Source organism: Hippocampus bargibanti, linkage group LG10 (genome assembly GCF_051943395.1).
Source record: "Hippocampus bargibanti isolate YZ-2025 linkage group LG10, ASM5194339v1, whole genome shotgun sequence".
Classification (NCBI taxonomy): Eukaryota; Metazoa; Chordata; class Actinopteri; order Syngnathiformes; family Syngnathidae; genus Hippocampus; species Hippocampus bargibanti.
In genome coordinates this window covers 18,131,551-18,157,661 of record NC_142743.1, presented here as the reverse complement: position 1 = coordinate 18,157,661, position 26,111 = coordinate 18,131,551, and the positions used below count along the sequence as shown (strand labels likewise).

General features: G+C 39.5%; 2 protein-coding genes across 4 annotated transcripts in view; one reads left to right on the top strand and one right to left on the bottom strand.

Moving 5' to 3' along the window:
* The window catches only part of LOC148892751 (uncharacterized), a 53,461-nt gene that overhangs the window by 16,806 nt on the left and 10,544 nt on the right, over positions 1-26,111 (bottom strand). Inside the window, exons 2-7 of one of the 3 annotated variants that reach the window (XM_089007221.1) lie at positions 20,406-20,551; positions 18,513-18,597; positions 17,488-17,538; positions 15,021-15,126; positions 4,243-4,370; positions 86-3,888 (exon numbers count right to left, since the gene is read on the bottom strand). The gene's annotated coding sequence lies outside the window, so the exon portion shown is untranslated. Of the gene's footprint in view, positions 1-85; positions 3,889-4,242; positions 4,371-15,020; positions 15,127-17,487; positions 17,541-18,512; positions 18,598-20,405; positions 20,552-26,111 lie in introns of those variants that run through there. The other 2 variants (XM_089007222.1, XM_089007224.1) reach the window with 2 other exon arrangements.
* On the top strand, positions 6,171-17,494 carry LOC148892752 (ATP-sensitive inward rectifier potassium channel 12-like). The gene is made up of 3 exons (XM_089007225.1): positions 6,171-6,447; positions 13,784-13,957; positions 15,269-17,494. The coding sequence occupies exons 2-3, from the start codon at positions 13,866-13,868 to the stop codon at positions 16,899-16,901; spliced, it is 1,725 nt and encodes a 574-aa protein (XP_088863351.1). The 5' UTR covers positions 6,171-6,447; positions 13,784-13,865; the 3' UTR covers positions 16,902-17,494.

Here is a 26,111-nt window from a genome sequence, read left to right as displayed (position 1 = left end):
GAAATGTTTACGTGCATCTCTGATTTATGTCGTAACCAGCGCCAAACAAGGTCTACGTTAGCAACATGTGCAATGCTCTTTTTACCTTCTTCAAAGCCTTGTTTCCCTTCCAGAGCAGTTGGCTTCGGGTTCCAACGAACTGGACGTTGTTCTGGGACTTTGATGTATTGTTTACTGGTCGAATTCTTTCAAGCTAAAGTTGATTGGTCCCCCTTTGGCCCACATGGTGACTGTGTTGTATCCGATACTTTAAAACGTTGGACTGGATGACAGCTGTCTTATGGAGAAGGCGAGGTTGCTACACAGATGGTTGCCATGACAGTGAACCAGCATGGAAGTGAAATAAAAGACAATAGCACCATCTGATCCTCGAACAGAGCAGACCAGTACAATCAGAAGAAATTTGGGGAAGGCCTTTTATTTCAGACTGCACAATGACTGGCCACTAACTGCAAAAAGTGAGTCATTTAGCAGTTTAGCAAGCATTGATGTTAGAAATGTCATGATCTCTGCTATTAGTGATCCTTACTTGCCATTATATTGTATTAAGTGTACCATGATATTGGTCAGTATTGTTTAATATGTTCACAGTAGTGTAGAATTGCACAGATCAAGGTATGGTCATCTTGGTGTGCAAGAAAAAAATGAAAACCGACCTGGCCCAAAAGCATAATTAAAAAGGAACTTATATTTTGAGATGAGAGATCAATTTAGGACATGTCTGAATAGACTAACATGTTCAACATAATCAATTAAAGGATGTTGTAATAATTAAATGATATATATATACCTGGGTGACTCGGTAAGCCAGTGCTTAGTGCGTTGAAAACGCAAGGCAGAGGTAGTGGGTCCGGCCTTCCTGTGTGGAGTTTTCATGTTCTCCCCGTATCTGTGTGGATTTTCTCCAGGTACTCTGGGTTTTCTCCCACATTCCAAAAACATGCAGGCTGATTGAACACCCCACATTGTCCCTACGTTTTAGTGCGAGAGTGGAGGGTTGTTTGTCTTTGTGTGCCCTACATCTGCCTCATGGTGTCCCCCACCGACTGCCCAAAAGGGCTTCAGCAGCCGCTGCGATCCTTGTGAGACTAAGGCGGATGGGAAAATAGATGGGTGGTTGAATGTTTGTATAACTGTTCCATCAAGTCAGAGTTCCAAAGATTGAGGCTGCGTATGGTTTAGAATTTCAGCCACTGGGGGGCATCTCTGTAGAGCATATGACAGGTTGTGTATGTGCATGAAGCGCATTTATTTTAAATAAAGCTCCAAAGCCCCTGAGGCGAGGACTATAATTAAACATGTTGGCAATAGCAATTAACAGGCAGCTATTTTTATCTCATACAATGTTACGCAATCGTTTTTTTATGTAGCAGTAACATTTTATGTAGCAGTAACTTTTTATGGTTCTGCGTTAATAGAACACTATATATTAACTATTGTCATTTGACAAAATAAGTGATGGTGTTGTCCAATTATGTCGGCTTTGCGTTCAGCCAAATGGGTGCAGACTTCAGAGTGAGCGAGTACATTTGTCACTAAATCGAAAAAGTGCCATTAATTTTCAGTATACTTTTTTTGAGACTTTTCATCCCGGTGGTGTGCTCTGGTTTGATAAAGGTTGGGATACACCACTGGAGATCTTTTGGGGTCATTTGGTCCACCTTATTAGATTTGTTGGACATGTACATGGCAGCATGATCCAAGAACATGCCATTAATATAATGTTGTTGTTTCCCACCAATTCAAATAATTAATAGAAAGACTTTCTGAGAATGCTGTCGTTCAGTATGTGATGTAATAAGAATAATCTTAAACACAGATGACCTCAGTGGAGAGGTCACACACACGCCTAACCCTGTTGCCACACTCACCCTCACCCCCCTTGGGCTGATATTGATTGGGACCAGCGATCATGCTTGGAATCAAAACTCAGTAACTGCAGCTTTCCGTTTTAGTATCCTTTCGACTTGCATCTCATATTTCTGAATAGATCATCCATCATTCAGTTTATTAAAAAAATAAAAATAAAAAAGCCCCTTTGTGTGTCATATTCTTTGACTGTAGAGAAGCTGTAAATGTGTCATTGTATACATTTATGAGATCACAAAAGTTTTATATATTCTTATAAATGCTACATCATGAGCTGTATGAGAGAGCACGACGGCAGATGACTGAAACACTTTATGAAGTTACTTTCAGTTGTCATTTGTTTTTAAATATAGTATCTTTGTTAAAAATAGGTGTTGTTCTTTCCAATATACTGGATTGAACCCTCAGAATTTTTTTCAAGTATAACAACGATGTATCAGCATGACTCTGAGAAATTAAAGTGGGCCAAATAACACTTTTTAAAAAATGCTTCCCGTTTTATATTGAATCCAAATCGCAAGTCAACTTTTATTGCTGATTTTTTTTAACTGATTCCAATCTACCTTTATTCTCTTTCTTGTGCACCTCAGATTTTATGATGATGATTACGACTTTTATGAGTAGTACTATTGAAGCCATAACTGATTCAAGTTAGCTGTTTACAAGTGCTGTCGAAATGTAGAGAGTCTAGCTAGTGTCTAAGCCTTTTCTCCAAATGCCAAATCTTAAAAAGCACATTTGTGTCATTTCCAGGGAAGTTACAGAATTAACCTCAGAATTTAGTCCAAGTACAAGCAGATGCTGTGTTCTCGCTGAGATTCAAAATGTGTTTTGCATGATTTGACTGACTTACCGCAGCATTAGATACAGCTGTACAACCAACACAAGAAGTGTGTTGTTTCTTAAATGTCAGGTATAGCCAATTTACCTGGAGCTAGTTGAGGGCACGAAGTTCAAGATGCAACTTTCAATATGATGCTGTGACGTCCTGTATAATTCCAAACTACAATTATGATCATAAATATCTTATTAAAATGAAGACGTTGTCATCACAGTGTCACTGAAAACTGAAGAGTACTTGATCTTGCTAGTTTGACAAACCATCTTTAAACTGACTGCTTTTTTTCTGATTGATACTGAGATGAAATGAATCCAATTGGTGGAATTAGTCACCCCTTCATAAACACACACACACACACGCGCGCACACACACACACACACACACACACGCGCGCACACACACACACACACACACACACACACACACACACACACACACACACACACACACACACACACACACACACACCCACGCATACACACGCACACTTCCCATACGACACGGCCTGCTTTTCTAAAAACATGGTGACCTGGATGAGCTCTCAAAGTGAATAATTGGCTCTCATGACATTTGCGCTAGGGAGTCATCAAGCGGGGCCACAGAGACAGAAAATATACCAACACGCCTCATCATCTGCTTATGAAATCTAAAAATGGAATAAAGAGGAGAGTTACCATGATGCTGTTGAGTTTATCGGGTGGTTAATTTAAGAACTGACCTTCTTTGTGTCAAGATCTGAGTGACTGATGGTCCTGACAGGGATAGAAAGCAAGCAAAATCATAGAAGTTACTTTTACAATGTAATCCTCATATTATGTTGAAAAAAAAAATCACGTTGATTATGTTGTGCGTCATTTTTACCCGTATGTAAAAATCCACACAAAACAGTCAAATAATAGGTGACATCAGCAACAACTGTTTCTGAGATGTTATAAACACTTGAAAAGAGAGACAACATGTTTTCTATCCCATTGGGATATTTTAGAACTGTTCTGATGAAAGGAAATGGAAAGGATGTCCAGTGCTTTATTCAACACAAAAAGAGAAACGGGTCAAATTGACCCCTTAACATAATAAGATGAGGGTTAAACACACCTGAATGGTGCTTTGAGATACAAGTACTCATTTTTTTTTTTTGGACAATAAGAGGTGTTGATCATCTGGCTGCCGCTGCTCCCCTGCAGAAAAAAAAGGAAGTTCTTATCCTGTGATTGTAAAGTGTCCTAGAGAGTTTTGAAAGCCACTTATAAATGAAATGTATAATAATAATAATAATAATAATAATAATAATAATAATAATAATAATAATAATAATAATATGATTTTTGTATTCACCTTTGAAGCAGAAGTTTTGCAATTACCAATAAATCCGATTGAAAAAAGTATTTAAGCTGTTTAATGCAATTCTTGGCTTCTGTCAAAGTAAACATAAAACAAATTTGTGTTTTCAAATCAACTACACAGTCGATATTGGAACTTAGCTGCAAAAGAAACACTCACAACTTTTTGCTTGATTCAAACGTGTTACTAACTTGAACATCGTGTTCCTCGGACGGCGAGTTCATCTCGGCCCACTCATCCCTTTTGTCAGCCCACGCCGAGGAACTATCGAACGTCGACCTACAGCCCACGCTTCTGCGAGCTACAATATAGAATCCTCCTACGCACACAAACACCAAATTGTTGTTTCACCAAATGCAAAAGATTGCAGTTTTAAAAATAAACTGCGCGGCGGGAGGGTATGTGTAAGAACGGCAAAGATACAGTTCCCATGGAAACTGAAAAGTTTGGTCTAATTTGCGATGATCTTTTAAAAAATGACAGAGCCTCAAAGCAAAATGCACAAACAGTAGTCTTCCTTACACGGGCGAATCAATTAGTTTATTTGTTAACTTTTTCTTTTTCACAGAGGTGGTGTGGTTTTAGAGACAGCCAAAGGACATTCAAAGAGTTTCTCTGAAAAGGGTTGCTGTCTTACTTCCCTAAAAATGGCATGTCCCAAAGTGACGTCAGACATTTTCAATTGCAAACCATTTTAAGAGTCGTGTCATTACCACACAAATAACTGTTATATAACCTCTTTTAATCAGCACATAATGACAACTTAATCACTCCTTTTGGCACCGGCCTGCACCTTTGAGGTCAGGTTAGCTAGGATCACTGCCGCAAAGCAACAGCTTCTGTGGAATTATCTTTACTGTTTTGGACAGTCAAGGAATTGGAATGAATACATCAACATTTTCTTTGCAATGACAAGGTCTAAGTATCTCCACTCGACTAAACATTGTATTCTGATGAATATTGCATTCATGGAATATGAGTGATGCCCACTAATTTTTAGCTCTCTCCATCAACTGAAAATGACGTCACTGCTGCTGAGGGCTCAGGTAAGGAGCAAATCCTGAAATGGATTAAGGAATAATTGTTCCTGGAGCCTTTGAGCAACTGTGATTTCATTTTCTCTCAACGGTAAGTGGCAAAAAGGCGCCCCCCAACCCCCATAAATTGGACAAAACAGGGTGATTTTATTGGTTTAACTGATATTTCACAAAGGCGATATTAATCCCAACCATGTGTATAAACTAGTGAAGATTTATCCAAAATATTATTTTAAAAACAGTTCTTTTACTTGACCTCTCCTTTAATGTTTGTTTATAATTTATGTGGTTTCATTTTCAGTCGACGGTAAGTGGCAAAATGGCCGACCCCCTGATTTGGACAAAAACAGGGTGATTTTGTCTTTTAGTTGACCTCCCCTTTCATGTTTTTTGTTTCAATCGAAGTTTGAAATGACTTCCAAAATTAGTTGCTCGCTTCGTCTGTAGTTACTATTCAATAACACACCGATGAGACCAATATTCCCCAAGATTAAACATACTTCTTTTTATAATGTTAGTATTACTGTTTTTTATTTTATTTATTATTTCTTTGATCTTTAGTCTTGAAAAAAAAATCTTTATTTTCATATATTTCAATGGCATTTCTGGAAATACTGGGGTGTTGTTTTCTGCAAAATATCACAACTTTGGCATATATAATTCTTTCTTTACCCCCTGGCAAATAATTTTGTGTATAAAAGTGTTTTACAAATGAAAATTTGACTTTATTATTGCATGATTATTATTAGTTTTCTTGGTAATACTAAAATTTGGGGAATTCAATCTCTTTCTTCTTTTTGTTTAGGTCTACTATGCAAAAAGTAAAAATAAATTATTTAGATGTCGAAATCTTGTGACGTTCCAAATTGTTACAAGGTCTGATTTCCCTTCACAGCATATTTTTATACAGTGTAGGGGGGGGGACAACAGCAAATAGAAATGGGAAGATAATCAGACCTGTCTCTCTCTCCTACACCATTACACACGCACACGAATACACACACACATGCACACACACACACACACACACACACACACACACACACACACACACACACACACACACACACACACACACACACACACACACACACACACACACACACACACACACACTGGCACACAGGCAAGCACAGATCGAGGCAGATGCCCAAGCGAGGCAGGAGTGAAAAGCTTCGCCGCAATGGAGCAACGATGACCAAGCTCAAATTGGAGACATTTACAAGTTTGTGCAAGACAAAACATACCAAAAAAAAGAAGTTCCGTAAATATTGGAGAGTGACGCAAATTGAGCGGTGACCTGACTCAGGATGAATCCAACGACAATCTTTGAATGATTCATACTGCCGGAAAACCAAGGTGAGTGTCATATTTTAGTTGTACGATTGTTCATTGTAAATATGTCCTACATGCTGGTTACATGCACTTTGCTTTGGTTATATCTTGCCAAGTTGATGCATTCAACTCACTCATGCGCTAAATACAAAAATATAAAAAGTGTTTCAAACTTCTATTTCAACTCCAATAAAAAAAAAAAAAAAACGTAAAAAAGCAAACGCTCAGAAACACGTGGATCGATAATTCAACAAAACGTTCATCTGGTTGAGTAAGTCGACTGAAAAACGTGTGGCCAGTGTAAACAGGGTGAGGTGAAAATAATCTGAATGGGCAAAATCATTTTCCAGCAATGGGAAGAGTTGGGGCTCCGACCCCCCCACACTTGTCGATTGTTCCTGCTGGCCGTGCATCGATTTTCAGCACCGGACAGCTCCCGTGGCCCCATTCAGGCCCACATACGTCACACATGCTGCTTCTGTCTGCGAGCTGCACCCATCATCACTTGCGCCCGCATACTTTGAACCATTGATTGCAGTCGATGACGGAAACTTCATTGTCATTTTCAACTTGTGTTATGTCAGTTTGTCAAACTTCCAAGCAAGGGTTCCTAATTAGTTACCAGTGTGAGGAAAATGTACTTAAACCCAAAAAGTCATCCAGACAATGTATAAAGTCTCACTCACCCTGAATTTGTTTAAAGGACAACCGACGCCTCCGGACAAGTTGTGTCCATAATTTGTAAAATCGCTTCAAATGACTTCTACTGAGCGTATTTTACAAAGATTCCACGGCATATAGCTATATTTTACATTTTAAGACTCGCACTGAATATTCAAGAAGTCTTGTTTTTGAGTTGGTGACGATTCCTGACGTCACATCACGGAAGGAACGCCCCTGACTGAGAAAGGACACACAATGCATTTTGCAGTACTTTGTTTGGTCTGAAAACTTGGTGTTTATCCGTGTTGATGGCGAAATTAGAAGGAAAACACATAAATAACGCGATGGTGAATCGTTGTGTGTTGCATCGAGACAACTATTTGCAACTATTCACTGACAAAAATTCCCAGGAGACAAATCAGCCCATTTCCACGGAGTTTTGTCGCCATCTTCTGCATTTTTTTGAGTGCTACATTTCTGTCCAGATGCCTCAAAATGACACGGAATAAATGCTTTAATTGATTGCAAACATGTATGCTTTCCTCTTCAGAACTATTTGAATCTTATTCATAACTGGATGAGTAACAAGAAAGCATCTTCTCTGAATCTGAAGCCATTGTTTTGCTTATCGAGCAAGGCAAGACGTCTTGGCGTGACACCACAAACAAGGGGGCGGGACCTTCTGAAACTGGCCACTTCCGGGTTCTGGTGTTTTGCATTTGACTAAAAATATCAACCTGCGTGTTTTGGGTATTTTAGATGCTGTAAACGTTTTTCTGATGTCAGGAAACAAAAAAATTGTGTTGGTTGTCCTTTAAACATATCACACAATTGTGTTAAAATGGCACAGTATGAGCATGTATTGTTAATTTTTTTATACATACCAGAAATGGATTGTTCAAGTGCCATGCATGCATCTAGTACCCAAACATAAAAAAATCATCGAAACTGTGTTCACAAATTATCACAAACCAATTGCATGGTTTACAGCACACGTAATGCACCTGCAATAGAATTTAGAAGAAGTGCACACAACGAAAGGAAGCTAAGATTGTATTTATGAGGTCAAATAGTTTAGAGTCGTTTAATTTTCAGCTGTTCCCATTGTAGAGATGTCGAAAACAAAGGAGATTATACTCTTTGTTTATTGATGAAAAGGTTTATTCAGCCGTCATGATTGCTTCTTTGAAGGTGTCGGACGTTTCGCTCCTCATCCGAAGAGCTTCATCAGCGAACTAAAGTTATGCTGGTAACTCTGGCCCTATATAGAAGTTTAATTTAGATCGTGCTTACAACAGACTTCTTCGGTCGTTACCATGTAGGCTTATTCATGCTGAAGAGGTGATACCAGAGGCATAGAACATTATAGGTAATCAGAGAGAACAAAAGAAGTAGTCAGATTAGTTTCAGGGAGTAGTCCACTGGTCCCCCAACTCTAGAGCACGGCCCTATCAGTGCAGAAGTCTGGCACCACCATCTCTGTGCATTCGGGATATAAATGGGGCCGGCGTTACCAGCACACTTTTAGTTCGCTGACGAAGCTCTTCGTGTGAGGAGCAAAACGTCCGACACCTTCAAAGAAGTACAGTTGACGGCTGAAGAAACCTTTTCATCGATGGACCTCTCCTATACTACTGAGATCCTACACAGACGAACTATTCTGTTTACTTTATAGTGCATAAATATATATTTTTTATGTTTTCATAATTTGAGCTATTGTCGAGGTCATACTCTGGCTTTTTAAGAGAATCAAAGTGTTGCATAAAGTGATCAAAAATACTTTGTATTTTCATCATCCCTTTGAAAACATTGCGGGTTCTTTCACACTTTCATTCTTTTTTCCTTTTTTCTTAGTAAATGCCATTAGATCCAGTAACGTGCGCTGATGTCATAATCTCTTCATCTTAATCTCAATTGTTTTCTTCCCCCCTTACACTTGGTACAAATCTGTCAGCATCTCATTTTTCTCATGAAGTCTCTTTCCGTCATATATCATTTCTGTCCTTTATGTCCTCACTTCTCATTATCCCTCCGATCACATCATTCCATCTCAGATGACACTAGATAGCTCAGAGTGGGTCTTGCGGCAACCACCTTTCATATTGTTGTTTGGACTGAGAGATTATGAGGCCTAGTAATCTGGTATTTGACCGGGGCTTTCGCCATCTTTTGCTTCGCATGAGATTACGTTGGTTTCGCTGACATATTTGAATAAAGCTGACGTCAAGCGTGAGGGATTTCTCCCGATGAGTCTTGATTAGATCACGTGGTTGCCTATTCATGTCATGTCCTGCAATTTCACTTCTCTCGGTTTGCTCACTCACAATTTGGGTTGAATGGACATCTTATTTTTGCAGTTGTTTGCTGTGCTCTTGAACTATTTGTAATATTTTACCAACACGACAAGCAAATTATAAGAGCACTTTTCTCCACGTGACATAAAATTTAGCATATCGTTAAATCAATCAAAATGAGAATCATTAAATTTGGCTGGAATTGGATTGCCTTTATTAATCTCGCAGTAGAGACATTTACAATGTTTATTTACTCATTCACTGCCAGACATGTACAACAATGTGTCCACTCCAGTGCCAGGTTTTTTGTCATTGTCACTTGAACCCCAGGAGCCACAGAATATTGAGTTTTAGGACAACATAAACATTCAATACAGAATTAGAAAACTTAAACTATCTTCTTTCATCAGAAACAATGAGTTCATTCATAAATTATATGGGTTTGGAGATACGTATATGTGGCTGTCCAAAATACAATGCAATACATACATAATGGTTTATATAGCACTTTAACAACAGCTGAAGCTGGAAAAAAGCATTAACATGGTAAAAAAGGGAAATGCTGCCCCATTGATGATAAGAAAAAAACATTGCTAGACGCCATGGCCAGCGCTTTATCAGCACCCAAGCATGAAAAAACAAAACCTGAACGAATTCGGGAATGGCACTCTACGTCATATTTTCAATTCCCGAATAAATTTATGAATAGCATTGAATGAGTTCATTCATTTTAATGTTTATTTATCCACGTAGAGATGCTAAAAGCCTTGAACTGCCAGGTAGGAGACCGAGATGAAGACCAAATAGGAGGTTTATGGATGTTGTCAAAGATGACATGAAGGTAGCTGGTGTCAGAGAAGAGGAATGCACAAAACCAGGTTAGATAGAGGACACTGAAGGGAAAAGCCGAAAGGAAAAGAAGAAGAAGAAGAGATGCTAAAAGTATTTAACCAAGTGTCCAAAGAGTTTCTACCTTCTAAATGAGTAACACAATTCGACAAACACACACAAGGCAGGGATTTCGCCTAATCAATGGAAGACAACTGTTCCTGTGCCGACGACTAATTTCTCAAAGACAGGGGTCTTTAGAATTTTTGAAACAAATGCATATGTGCTGCGAAATGTCTTGCCTTGACTTGAAGTGAAACATAAAGATCAAGTCAGTCGTAAATAGAATGAAGTTTTGATTGTTGCAAACAACAATTACATATTACCGGCATTAAAGTTCTTTGGAGGCACTGTAGCTTGAAAAAATAACGCAAACAGATCTGAAACTTGTAAGCTAACATGCATTTAGAGTAAAATATTTAATTTTATTTGATTGTATTAGTTTTTTTGTGATTGGCACTGTAAATAATAATAATAATAATAATAATAATAATAATAATACATTTCATTTATAAGTGCCTTTCAAAACTCTCAAGTTCACTTTACAGTCATAGGGTAAGTTTTTTAAAGGACAACCGACACCATTTTTTTGTTTCCTAACTGGCATCAGAAAAACATTTTATAGCATCTAAAATACTCAAAAGACGCAGGCTGATATTTTTAGTCAAATGAAAAACACCAATGAAAATGACTGAAAGTGTCCCAAAACTACTTCAAATTGACCTCGGAGATGGCGAGTTTCAGAAGGTCCCGCCCCCTTGTCCGTGACATCACGCCAGGACGTCTTGCCTTGCTCTAGAATCAAAACAATGGCTTCAGATTCGGAGAATATGCTTTCGTGTTACTCATCCAGTTATGAATATGATTCAAATAGTTCTGAAGAGGAAAGCATAAATGTTTGCAATCGATTAAAGAAGTACTCCCGTATCAATTCGAGCCATCAGGACTCCAATGTAGCGTCCCAGAAAATGCACAAGATAGCGCCCAAGCTCCGTTGGAAATGGGCTGATTTGTCTGCTGGGAATTTGTGTCAACTAGTATCAAATAGTAGTCTTGGTGCAACACACAACGATTCACCATCGCGTTATGTATGTGTTTTCCTTCTAATTCCGCCATCAACACGGATCAACACAAAGTTATCAGACCAAACAAAGTACCCAAAATGCATTGAGTGTCGCTTTCTGGGTCAGGGGCGTTCCTGACGTGACATCACGTCAGGAATCGTCACAAACTCAAAAACAAGACTTCCTGAATATTCAGCGTGAGTCTTAAAACGTTAAATATAGCTAAATGCGGTGGAATCTTTGTAAAATACGCTCAGTAGAAGTCATTTGAAGTGATTTTACAAATTATGGACGCACCTCTTCCGAAGGCGTCGGTTGTCCTTTAAATAGTCATCAAAAAATTTGTTCCCACGGCGCACAGTTAAAATGCAACACTTGATCAGCAGTTGATGTGTGATTTATGCACTTGCGTGTTGCTATCAGTTCACTTACAGAGCTGCTCTTCTTTAAACTTTGTCAAGTTAAAAAAAAAAAGCCGAGCTTTCATGCGGAGAAAATGTTCCTCCAGATGCCGTTGCGCTGACGTCATCTTTTTTGTAGGGAGATTATCTAGTTGAAAATCACTCAGGATCCGGCCAATCAGCAGCCAGTTGGCGACATCTGTCCTTGGTGCAACAACAGGAAAAGAAGTCTGGGAGCTTCACACGCATTACATGACACTAAATCCCATCAAGATGCGTATTTGAGAGTCTTTGAATGCTTTCGCATGTATGGGAGATTGTTTGTTGATGATTCCGCACGGATATCGAACAAATGCTTTTAAACTGCAGTTGTTGGAAATATTCCCCAGACCGTCCATTAATTTGCTCAAACACAACACACTCACATCAAAGTGATTCACGAGTCATCGGTGCCCTTTCGGATTGCACGCGATTGACCCACTATTGGTTATACAACACCACCGTGTCTTTTTGGTTCTGCTGCTTCTGACATAATAAGCCCGACAAAATCACCCCACAACCTTGTCATCGGGCCAACCAGCAGATCAATTGTTCCTCTAACAGTAGATTACCACTGATATATGTCTTTTTAAACCTTTGTCCCCACCGATGCCCGTCTGGTTTTCCACAGCCTGGTTGGCCCAAAGCTCCTAAAGGCAAACCGCTAAAAACAATCTGATCAATAAGCTTTCAATCCACAAAATATCTACCTCCGTGCATTAGGGCACTTGGTTGAATATTTGCGTATTTTGGGAAATCATTAAAATTCAGGCACCAACCGGATTTTTCTTATTTTTAAAAAGTAACCAATTTCATGTCTGTTTAAGGACAACCGACACCATTTTTTGTTTCCTAACTGACATCAGAAAAACGTTTTATAGCAACAAAAATACCCAAAACACGAAGGCTGATATTTTTAGTCAAATGCAAAACACCAATAAAAATGAGTTAAAGTGTCCCAAAAGTACTTCAAAACTCCTCCTTACCTCTCCGAGGTCATCCACCTCTACACACCTTCCCGACGCCTCAAGTCTGCTGACAACACATTATTACATGTGCCAAAAACTAATCGGAGGCTCAGAGGGGATCGAGTCTTTTCCATTGCTGGTCCCACTCTCTGGAATGACCTGCCACTGAACATTCTGCAAGCCCCTTCACTGCCCACTCCCTGGTGCTTTCTACTAACTTTGTTACTGCTTTATTTCCTGTGTATGACAGCTGTCCATGTTAAGCTCTTTGTTGCTGTTTCAGCTGTTGTTAAAGCACTATATCAATCAATATGTATGTATAATTATGTAAACAATCCTTTGAGAACTGCAGTTTATTTTACAAAACCCATTGTGACCTTTTATTTAATCATAAATGCAATGAATCTCCGTACATAAAAAAACAAACAAATCTAATCTAATTAGTACGAAACTAATATTAACTAAGTTGATATTGCATTTCTAGAGGGTGGCCATTTTGAAAATGACATCATAGTTGCAATGTGCAACCAATCACGGCTCAGCTTCATAAAACAGATGTCCGTGATTAGTCATTTAGAGAACACTCAGCACCTATGATAAATTTTTTATCTGAAATAAATTTGGAATGTGGCCGCCCTTGATATAGAAAACAAATGGGTGGATTTTTCTGCTTAACTCATGTTCCTTAAACGCAACATGAATCAGAATACCGTGCTAAGACACGTGGAGGCGCATGACTTCCCCTGTCATTTAAAAAGCAAAAGTCAAAACAAAATAATAATAATAATAATAATAATAATAATAATAATAATAATAATAATTCATTTCATTTAATAGCACCTTTCAACATTCTCAAGGACACTTTATAGTCACAAGATAGGTTTTTCTGCTAATTATTATTTTTTTATCCCAAACTATTGCACTGTAACCCAGGTATGTCGTGGTGAATAGTTTTTTTTTTTACTTGTGTAATCAAAAATGGCTGTCTTTTTTCGAATACGTTCTCCAGGGTCATACTTTTTCTGCATTCTTTTTGTTCTCAGAAAATGTCATGAGAAGCCGCTGGCCACAAATGCAAGACCCACCTGAGCTCACAGTGCATCTCAGTCCGGCAACAGTATTTTCATGGTTGGAACTGCCCGTCCCAACCTCCATTACTGCCCTTGCAGACATAGACTGATGATCACCATTGCCATGGGAGCAGTGCGAGTCAACAGGTATGATACAGGAAATGTGTAGTACATACCAAACTTGAAAAAGTAGACCGCAGACTGTTAAAGGACAACCGACGCCTTTGGACAAGTTGTGTCCATAATTTGTAAAATCACTTCAAATGACTTCTACTGCACGTATTTTACAAAGATTCCACAGCATATAGCTATATTTTACGTTTTGAGACTCGCGCTCGTCACTGACCGAGAAAGCGACACACAATGCATTTTGGGTACTTTGTTTGGTCTGAAAACTTCGTGTTGATCCGTGTTGATGGCGAAATTAGAAGGAAAACACATAAATAACGCGATGGTGAATCGTTGTGTGTTGCACCAAGACTACTATTTGATACTAATTGACACAAATTCCCAGCAGACAAATCAGCCTATTTCCAACAGAGCTTGGGCGCCATCTTGTGCATTTTCTGGGACGCTACATTGGAATCCTGACGGATCGAATTGATACGGGAAGACTTGTTTAATCAATTGCAAACATATATGCTTTCCTCTTCAGAGGAAAGGGACGGGACCTTCTGAAATGTTATTCTACTTTTTTTTTTCATTTTCCCATGTGACACCCTTGATATACCTAGCAAACTTGTTTTCTAAATTTGACACAGCAAAAAAAAGCCAATTTCACTACTGTAATTAAATACATAGTTAAATACATAGATAACAAATAGACATAAATATAGATATCTAGCTGGCTAGCGCTACAAAAGCTAACTAAAAAGATCTTTAGCTAGCTATATTGTTTCACGGGCTCGCTATCTATTAGCTATCTAGCTATTTGGCTAGCTATATAGCTATCTAGCTCACTGGCTATTGGCTATCTATTAGCTAGCTGGTTAGCTTTCTATCTATTTGAGTTACTTCCGTGTTGAGTGAACGCTGGCGCGTGTGGCTGCCGCTGCTCACCTACAGAAAAAAATACTGTATCCTGTGACTGTAAAGTGACCTTGAGAGTTTTGAAAGGCGCTTATAAATGAAATGTATTATTATTATTATTGAAAAAAGGTTTTATGCAAATGGGTTTTTGAATAATCAAGCAAAAAAAGTTAAGCCATACTTGATTGCAGACGTTTGTTGGTCTCTGGCAGTTTTTTTCCACCTTCGGGTCAGCGGACGGACCATTGAGACGGGTCACCAAACTGCTGAGATGTACTTTAACTTCCCTATGACAGGACAGGCTATTAGAAAGGGGTGGATGACTCCTGTGTGTTTAACTCGTCAGGTTTTGCAATACAACTGAAAGTTTGGGAGAGACCGGAAGACATTCAGTGTTCACAAGAACACACTCTTCTTCTGTTTTTCCAGATACAGCATTGTTTCCATGGACGAAGATGCCCTGAAGATCTCAGCTTTGGGCCTCCACAATGGCCACAGTCCTCTGACTCAGCAGACCCTGACCGGGTCGTGCATGCAAGCCGAGGATGAAGGAGCAGGAAAATGTCCTGCAGGCGAAGAACGACGGGGGGCTATGTCTCTGAGAGTGACGGATGATTCAATTGTCCACAACAGCTGCCAGGCTTCGCCGTCATGTCGACACGCTGACGTCGACCTGAGCACGGGTCGTTTGCGTAGCCGATTTGTGAAAAAGAACGGCCAGTGTAACGTGGTTTTTGATAACATGGAGGATAAGCAACGTCGCTACCTGGCTGACATTTTTACCACCTGTGTGGACATACGCTGGCGTTATTTATTGCTCATCTTCACCGCCACCTTCCTTTTGTCTTGGTTGTTTTTTGGTCTGGTCTTCTGGGGAGTGGCGCTGGTTCATGGAGACTTTGACCTTCACTTCCCCGTGAAAGAAGGAGACTCTCAGAGCAAGGCAGAGGACAGACAGGACAAATGGCATCCATGCATCCTGCACATCCAAGGCTTTATCGGGGCCTTCCTCTTCTCCATAGAAACACAAACTACCATTGGATATGGCTTTCGCTGTGTCACCGAAGAATGCCCAGTGGCTGTGGTGACCGTGGTGGTGCAGTCCATCGTGGGCTGTATCATTGACTCATTCATGATAGGCACCATCATGGCCAAAATGGTGCGTCCCAAGAAACGTGCTCAGACTCTGCTCTTTTCACATCACGCCGTCATCGCTTTGCGGGACGGGAAACTTTGCCTCATGTGGCGCCTGGGGAATATGCGCAAGAGCCACATTGTGGAAGCGCATGTGCGTGCCCAGCTCATTAAGCCCAAAGTGACAGCAGAGGGTGAGTACCTTCCTTTAGAGCAGACAGACATTGACGTCGGCTACGATGACGGTCTGGACCGGTTGTTTCTAGTCTCGCCACTTGTGGTGGTCCACGAGATCAACAAGACCAGCCCTCTGTATGACCTGAGCTGTGCCGACCTTCAGAAGGAAGACTTTGAGATTGTGGTCATCCTGGAAGGTATGGTTGAAGCCACGGCGATGACCACTCAAGCCCGTAGCTCCTATTTGGCCAAGGAGATCTTGTGGGGTCACCGCTTTGAACCGGTGGTCTTCGATAAGGGGAACCGCTATCATGTGGACTACTCTCACTTCCACAAGACATACGAAGTGCCAACAACACCACATTGCAGTGCCAGGGAGCTCAATCAAAAGGAAGGTAACGGACGGCCGCCCTCATCCTCCGCTTCCAGTTTTTCGCCGTCCCCATCCCCCTTTGCTCCGAGGGCAGCCCGCCACCTCCTCGGCCTCCACTCCCCGAGCGCTTTCTGTTACGAGAATGAAGTTGCACTTTGTTGTGGAGACGATGAAGAGGAAGGGGAGGCAGGCAGCCTGGGGGTTAAATGCGAACGAGCAGCAAGTTTGCAACATGACCTTCCCGTAGGCTTTAAGGAGACATTTGTCAAGGAGCAGATGCTTGAGATGCTATGCATGCTGGAAACCGAGAACCAGATCGCTCTGGACAAACTGCAGACCGGTCTACCTTTATACATCAGTCGGGAATCTGGAGTCTAAAAAGGCAAATGAAAGGCCAACATTCTTGTGGAACGTGTCCAACCAAAGCTTTGCACGAATGGTGAATTCAAGAGTCATTTCACTTTTTGAACATGTGATGACGAGAAACAATACTTTTTTGGCAGGTGTGGTATAAGCTCGTGTCTCAGCTAGCTCTGGTTTCTGAAATTGTACATTTTCATCTATATTGATCAACCGAGGCATTGATTAACTTCCATCACCAAGCTCATCTCAAAGACTGTCTTGTTTTTGTCACAATAACCCGTGTATGATCTTCTGAATGAATCACATTTCTGTTCTTGATTCCATGATTTTATTTATTTATTTTGTAAATATAGTGTGCTATTATTTCAAAATGAGACAGATCAATTTAGTTCAGAGTCATACATCAGATACAGCTGGTACTAATATGACATTAGGGTGCTATCACACCTGTAGTACACTTTCTCCTGTGCAAATCATTCACTGGATTTGTAATCTTAGTCATTGGTTTCCTTCCTTTTTCAGTTATTACTCACAAGGTAGAAAAATCAAAACAAAACAAAAAGAAACCGAACAAAGCGACGTGATATACACCACAACAAACCTTCAAGTGTCTTCAACCTCGTTATTTTTGTTCAGTCAAAGGCACAGGGTTCTAAAAAGGAAAGAGATTTAGTGTATGCGCTGAAAAGATTTTAATCAGAATCAGAATCAGAATCAGAATCATCTTTATTGCCAAGTATGTAGAACACACAAGGAATTTTATTCCGGTAGAACACGCTGCACTAGTATCGTCGTCAAAAAAACTGCTAAGTGGCACTATACAGTTCCATTTTGGCTACTGTTGAAAGAGTTCAAAGAGGTCAAAGAGTTAATGGATGGCTTGGGGGAAGAAGCTGTTTAAATGTCTGCTGGATTTGGTGCGCATGGATCGGACACACTCTAATTGAATTACCGTTACCAAACCATGCCAGATTTAGTATTGTCCATTTAGAATACAGTAAAGTCTCGTTATATCGATATTCAAGGGAGTCCGAAAAAATATCGATATAACCGGGACTATCGATATATCCGGGACTATCGATATATCCGACCCTGTTTGCATGTAATTTTCTCTGTGCGTGCATAGAAATAGCATCGATATAACCGGGACTATCGATATATCCGTTATCGATATAACGAGACTTTACTGTATTTGAGAAAAGGAACTGCACTGAGGGGTAAAGGAACAAATTTGAGTTTGTTTAAAAACTGACCAATGGCACTTGGTTGAAAGCAGCTATCATCAAGAGCTACTTTGTACGTGTGTTGGCTAACAAAATCAGAAGTTTTTTTTATGAGTGGTTCACCCGTTTCTGGTGTTGCTTGTTTGGCATAAATGGTATCATTGATATATGATCAAACGAAATCACACTAGAATTCCTTTTTTAACGGAATGAAACCAGGTTTGTGTTGAAGTGTGAACACATTCTTAATGGCAGCATGAAGCATGTATTCTCACAGCTAAAACCATTTTTTTCTTCTTTTAACATCACAAAAAAGAAGAGTTGCAACAGCAGAAAAAAAATCCAGGGGCTAAGAAGTCAACCCCCAAATTTTCTTTTCAATACCACATTCTAGGTGGCTCACCTGTTCCCATAATTGGTTGTTACCCGAGCTCGGAGCAACTGAGACCTCATTTTCACTCAATAGCAGGTGGCAAAAGGGCCGCCTCCTGAGATGGACAAAAAACAGGTGGATTTCACTGCCTGACTCATATTCCACAAACAATATGAATCAGAATGCCATATTTAGACAAATAAAGTTGCATAGAAAATACTGTGAAGTAAATTTTTGTGTTGACTTCCCCTTTAAGATAGAATTCAAGTAACTTTAAAACATGTACTGTACAGAAGAGGAAAATGCACTTTATTCTTCTTTTATCAGTAGATACAAACACAGTGTGTTGTTTTGTATGATTAAGCACCGAATAAAAACAGTATTTGCTGTTGCATTATAATTATACGACTTGTTCTTGCTTGAACATTTTGCACACTTTCTTACAGGTGGAAGGACACTTCTTTACTTTCAGTTTATTTTAAAGACGATTGAATCTCGGCAAGCACCGTAGTGCGAAAGCGAGGTTTTGTTACGATATTTGTGAGGAAACCAATCCACACATTATTACAGGGCAACATTTTGTTCATCGCTGTTCTTTCTCCTGGTGATGGAATAAAGCAAATAAGGTATGAAAATATATGTTTTGTAATATACAAGGGAAATGTTTGTGTTTTTTAAGTCAATCACCAAGAAATATATCTACAATACCACCTTACATTTAACTTTTGCCGATAAAAAACAAAAGCTGTGAATGGCTAACTTAGCTGGCTACCTACCCACATTCGATTTAGAAAACACATTTCAAGAATTAGACATGCCTCTACTGTAAAAAATGTGAAGGGCTGGGGTGGGGAAGTAGTGTAAAGTTTAAGGCTACAGTACTCGACAATATAACATTACCTCGGAAAGTGAAGCGCCACCGCATATCTCCTCGCTAATAACGTAAGCATGTCTTAGTAGCCAAGAGCTAGCTGTCAATGTTACGTTGTGTGTGTGTGTGTGGGGGGGGGGGGGGGGGGGGTGTAAAGCTTTTCTTAATGCTGTGTATTTTTAATAATTGTGTTTTTAAATGTTAATACCGGTAATTCATTCATTATATTTTGAGATATTATATTCGTTCCGTCTTTTGTTAGAGAAGACAAGAAAACGGCATTTATTTGTCTCACAATGGAGTTCAAATCTTAGTTCTTTCTGTGTGGAGTTTGCATTGATATCCCCGAAGCTTCGGTTTTCACACCCAGTATTACAAACGCACACAAGTGAATGTCACTGCGAATGGAATTTTGTCTACGTGTCGAATGAGATTGGCTGGTGACCATTACAGGGTGTCCCCTGCCTCTTGCCCAAAGTCAGCTGGGATAGCCTTCGTTTACCTGTGTCGACGACAAGCAAATAACAAAAATAAATGCGTATAACCAGAAGTATATTCTAATCAGTGTTTTTATTTACATTTGTAAAAGATCATATTCATGATTTAAAAAAAGAACGATTCCTTTTTGATGAAGACTTACGTTTGGTTTTAGATAAAATACAGTATATAATTTCCCGAACTCTGTTGCTCTGAAACCACAACATGGTATATAATAAAATGCTGCTGACACTTATGTGTAAATTATATCCAAAAGAAACCAGGGCAATTCAGCTCTGGAAGCCCCCCCCCCCCCCCCCCCCAAACCAGGTTGGCACGATTAGGATAAGAAGGACAAAGAACCAAAATAACAAAGTGAGATGAATATGACAAACAAGTGCAATAATATAACCCCTTGCCCATTTTTCCTGAGGGAAATGATGAAAATGGGGCAAAGATGATTGAATACATGAACAAAATGGGATGAGGAAGATCACAGGAAGGACACGTGACACGTGGTAGGAAAACCATATCGAACAAAATAAGAAGGATGATGACAGGAAGCAGATGTCAACCTGTTCAGGGTGTCCCACATCTTCTGCCAGAAGAGGGCTGGGATAGGCTCCGGGAGATGCGTGACCCTCGCGAGGATAAGCAGTTGAGATGATGGACAGCAAGCAGTGAATTTTTAAATGGCTGTAGTAGAAGCGCCCTCATGTGGCTGAAAGGCAACATTGACAGTGAAAACTGAAATCTCATCTATGAAAAATATGGCAAAACATTCTTTTTAACATGGTCCTTACCGCATTTTAAAGTGTTTGTTTTTGTAGTAAATGTAATAATCATAATTTTGCATATTTGTTTAAAGAATGACTAAACTATTTCCCACCAGACTGCCACCCATACGAGTTCATGTTGATTGTTTATTTTATTGCTGTTTAAAAAATATTTATTGCAGTTATACATTAATAATATTTAGTGACACTACCAAAAAGGTTTTCAAATAAAATTAAAATTAGATTGTAGAACATAACATGTTGATATAACAGATGAATCAATATTAAATTAAAAAAACACAAGGCAATTTTTGTATGAATGTGATCACAGTGTGTTTGGAAATGATACTGCAATCTACCACTATGAAAATAAAATGAAATAAAAAATAGTATAGTATAGTAATAGTCATAGTATAAAAATATATACATGTGTATATATTTTTAAACAGTTTTCCACTTTTTTCAATTATAACATTTCATTCCCAATCAATAATAAAAAAAGACAGAGAATATATTAAGATTGCTACACGTTTGTTGTGGTCTTTTTTTTGTTGTTGTTGGGGGGGGTCACAATTTCTTCATTGCTGACAATGATTACAATTCCCTCTTGCACACCCCACGACACAGGATAATGGCTCTGGATAATCTTTCAAAGACAATTTGACAGTCCGGCCCCACTGACTTTGATCAGAAGGGAGGTAAAATGTTCATTTGGGATAAAAGGTTCAGGCAATTCATGTGGGTCACATGTCCGGATTTCTTCTTTTGTGCTCCTAACTAGCATCACTCGTAGGCAGGTTTCCAACTGAGCATAATTAAGTGTAATGCTCTAATTCGCCTCCCGCTGCTGCTCAGTTTTAGTTCATTATGTCCCCTGACAATTTTCATATGATCACATAAGTTACTGTGACTTAAAGGACAACCGACGCCATTTTTTTGTTGCCTAACTGACATCAGAAAAATGTTTTATAGCATCTAAAAAACACGCAGGCTGATGTTTTTAGTCAAATGCAAAACACCAATAAAAAATAGTTAAAGTGTCCCAAAACTACTTCAAAATTACCTTGGAGATGGCAAGTTTCAGAAGGTCCCACCCCTTGTTCGTGACGTCACGCCAGGACGTCTTACTTCGCTCTAGAATCAAAACAATGGCTTCAGATTCGGAGAATATGCTTTCGTGTTACTCATCCAGTTATGAATATGATTCAAATAGTTCTGAAGAGGAAAGCATAAATGTTTGCAATCGATTAAAGAAGTACTCCCGTATCAATTCGAGCCATCAGGACTCTAATGTAGCGTCCCAGAAAATGCACAAGATGGCGCCCAAGCTCCGTTGGAAATGGGCTGATTTGTCTGCTGGGAATTTGTGTCAACTAGTAACAAATAGTAGTCTTGGTGCAGCACACGATTCACCATCACGTTATTTATGTGTTTTCCTTCTAATTTCACCATTAACACGGATCAACACGAAGTTTTCAGATTTCAAAATGCATTGTGTGTCGCTTTCTCAGTCAGGGGCGTTCCAGACGTGACGTCATGTGGGCATCGTCATCAACTCGAAAACAAGACTTCCTGCGCGAATCTTAAAACTTAAAATATAGCTGTATGCCGTGGAATCTTTGTAAAATACGCTCAGTAGAAGTCATTTGGAGGGATTTTACAAATTATGGACACAACTTGTCCGGAGGCGTCGGTTGTCCTTTAAGGAGGCATCTCATGTATGTTCCGGTTCTGGAGTCCACTTTGCTCTCCTACTGTCCTCTGGTGCAGACCTCTGTGACCTCTTTAAGGGTTGCTAATGGCTGACCAGTGGTCTACGAAATGAGGTGCTGTCTTCGTCTATATGTGTGTTTTCGTGTGTGTGTGTGTGTGTGTGTGTGTGTGTGTGTGCGTGTGTGTGTGTGCGTGTGCGTGTTGTGTGTGTGTGTGTGTGTGTGTGTGTGTGTGTTTCTGCTGGCCTTTTTGGCCTCACAGTTTGGTGGCGGCCTGGGGCTGTGCGACCAGAGCTAGTGACAGTGTGTGTGCTTGGCAGGGGACACATTTTAGGCACTGGGAAGCACGGGGGTGATGGCGGTAATGGTGCTGATGGTAGTGGGGGGTGTCTTTGATTCCATAATGAGCTGTTGTGTGCTGTTGAGCTGTAAGGAAGCTCGCTGGAGGAACAGAAGATCTTTGTGTGTGCGTGCGTGTGTGTCTGAGTGTTAGTGTGAGTGAGCACGACTCAGCTGGGCAGAGGTCCGAATTGCCTGGGAAGCACCACAGGGCAAACTTCTTCTGTCTCTTCTGCATTCTTATTTGTCTGCCAGCTCGCCTATTTGTCTGTTGGTCCTTCTTTTTTATTTGCAGAAAGCTCAGATTTAAACATAGATACAACCATGAGCGAGAAAAGAAAACAAACAATGCAAAGGGCAAGGCCGAAATGATTTGTCTCGATAACAAATGGTGTACTGTACTGTAATTACAAGTCAAATCCCTTTCGCAACGTTCAATTTAACATTTGTTTGAACAGTTTGAGATTTCTGTCATCCTGCATGAAATCGGACATTTTTGTTTCAAATGAGTTGTGTTTATTAGCTAGCTACGATATAGAATCATGCTTCCGGGTTGAGTGAATGAAAGAAAAAAAAAAATATATATATATATATATATATATTTTTTTTATTATATATTTTTTTCCCGCTCCAAACCATTCACGGTGCGTTATATCGATATTGGATATATCGATAGTCCGCGATGCTATTTCTATGCACGCACAGAGAAAATTACATGCCTGGGTCGGTATATCGATAGTCCCGGATATCGATATTTTTTCTGACTCCCTTGAATATCGATATAACGAGACTTTATTATATATTATTATTATATATTATTATTATTATTATTATATTATTATTATATATTATATAATAAGCCTATATAGGGCATAGCTGATTATAAGATATATATATATATATATATATATATATATATATATATATATATATATATATATATTTTTTTTTTATTTTTCCGCTCCAAACCATTCACGTAAAAGACCAAGACCCACACTTACCGAAATTGGCATAACATTCGACACATACTCTTCACAAATTCATGGTAAATAACATTAATTCATAGTAACTCTTCTGTTCATTGTTCCCTGCTAGAGTGATAATGTAGCTTGCAGCATTTCAGTCTTGGTCACCCAATATAAAGTGACCCATGACAAATTATAGGTCCTGACCCTGAATTTTGGAAAAGCCCAATGGATCTTTCAGCACCCCCCCCCCCCACCCCCTCACAATTTCAATGTCATCTCCGGAACTCCAGCTTCCATAAAGCAGGACGTACTTTGTTAACATTGTATTATGTGTATTGTATCACTATCAATATGTGTCATTTGCATGGTCCTGTAATAAAAAAAGACAACTTTTTTTTTTGCATTTTCAAAAACTTTTATTTTCAAACATGTTCGCCAAAACACTTTAGACTACTGTATCGTGCATTGTCCATGTATGTATCCATCTTTCTTGCTGAAAAGTGCTGTTTTTGATAGGATGACCCTATCCCATAAAAATGAGCCACTGCTCACTCTGGACACATTCCAAGCTCGGTCATTATAATTAAATCACAACTTAGTCTTGGACAACCGACGTCTCCAGACAAGTTGTGTCCATAATTTGTAAAATCGCTTCAAATGACTTCTACTGAGCGTATTTTACAAAGATTCCACGGCATACAGCTATATTTTACGTTTTAAGACTCGCACAGAATATTCCGGAAGTCTTGTTTTTGAGTTGGTGACGAGTCCTCACCGTACGTCACTGAAGGAACGCCCCTGAGCGAGAAAGGACATACCTTGCATCACCTCAATGCATTTTGCAGTACTTTGTTTGGTCTGAAAACTTTGTGTTGATCCGTGTTGATGGCGAAATTAGATGGAAAACACATAAATAACGCAATGGTGAATCGTTGTATGTTACACCGAGACAACTATTCGCTATTCGCTGACAAAAATTCGAAGGCGAAAAATCAACCAATTTCCAACGGAGCTCTGGCGCCATCTTCTGCATTTTCTGTGACGCTACACATCAGTCTTGATCCCTCAAAATAACCCGGAAGACCTTCTTTGTTGAAACTCTCTCACTGTCATCTGCCTGTCTCTTTAATGTTTAACCCCCCCTCCCCCCTCACTGTCATGTGGCTTTAATTGAAGACTGGTTGCGGGGAATAGAGGACAAAAACAGTCGGCTGCCATTTCGTTGGGCTTGTTCGCGAACGACAAATCACTCATTGAGGCAGCTCCATGTATGAAAAATGTTCGTATGTCAAGATAAAGTTTGTATGCCAAGGTAAAATTTTCATAAATGTAACTTTCGTAAACTGAAAAATTCGTAAGCCAAGGGGTTCGTAAACCGAGGTATCACTGTATGTGCAATCAAGCTACTTGCTTTTATTCCCTTTAAATGACCCCCGTCTCACTAGGTTTGACTTGGTAGAAGCACATCATAAAGTTGGGACGCTAAGATCAGTCCTTTCTTTTGACTTCAAAACTTCTGTTTTAAAATAAATAGATTAAGACCTATTTTTTTAAAAAGAGATACAATTGTCATTGGCTTATTGGTCCCATTTTAGTTTTTGCAATTATGCATTCAATTCTCGAAAGCCTTACCCATTGTCAAAGAAGTGCTGGATGGATGTGGCTGAAAATAATTTAGTCCTCTTATTACAGTTATATTTTTCAAATATCACTTCAAGCTTTATTATAATTGCAGGTGATTCTATGGTTTTTTTTATGGGCAACTGATTCTATGGGTTTTTCCCCTCTCAATCATGGAATGGATTGTGAGCTACACTTTCTTTTCTTTCTTAATTTCCCTAACTTCAAATGAGCTGAGCTGTCACAAATTCTGAGATTAGCGAAGGACATGGATATTTGCTGAACTCGTCGGCCATTTGATTTGATACAATAATGCAGTAAAATACAAAAAGTTGACAAATCTTCAATTAATTAGGAGTGAGGAGCATAAAACCGCTAGTTGTCATTGTCACTTTGCAGTTTGTGTACAGAAATATGACTGATATGAGAAAATAAAGACCACAACTTGCAATGATGCTTTGTTTTGCTGTATCTGCTGACCAGTGAACCAGTTTCGTCAATACACCAAAGCATTTTTTTTTTTCAGGGATTCCTAATTATTTTACATCAAATATTGAAACAATTCCCATGACAATAATGTCAGAAATGTGGTGATTCGACACACACCACACTCCACGCTACAATTGGATATTTTATGTGGGTGTCATGGACGCACAGCCTCAGAGTCCAATTCATTACGCCCATTTTGATTCTGGTGATTCTGCACGCTTGCCACTCGCCCAAGCAGTGTGTGTGTGTGTGTGTGTGTGTGTGTGTGTGTGTGTGTGTGTGAGGGAGAGAGGGAGGGAGAGAAAGCGAGAGAGAGAGAGAGAGAGAGAGAGAGAGAGAGAGAGAGAGAGAGAGAGAGAGAGAGAGAGAGAGAGAGA

Coding starts and splice junctions, on each gene's coding strand:
- LOC148892752 (XM_089007225.1), top strand. CDS start 13,866: ATGGTTGGAACTGCCCGTCCCAACCTCCATTACTGCCCTTGCAGACAT. Junction 13,958..15,268: donor GGAGCAGTGCGAGTCAACAG/GTATGATACAGG, acceptor CTGTTTTTCCAG/ATACAGCATTGTTTCCATGG.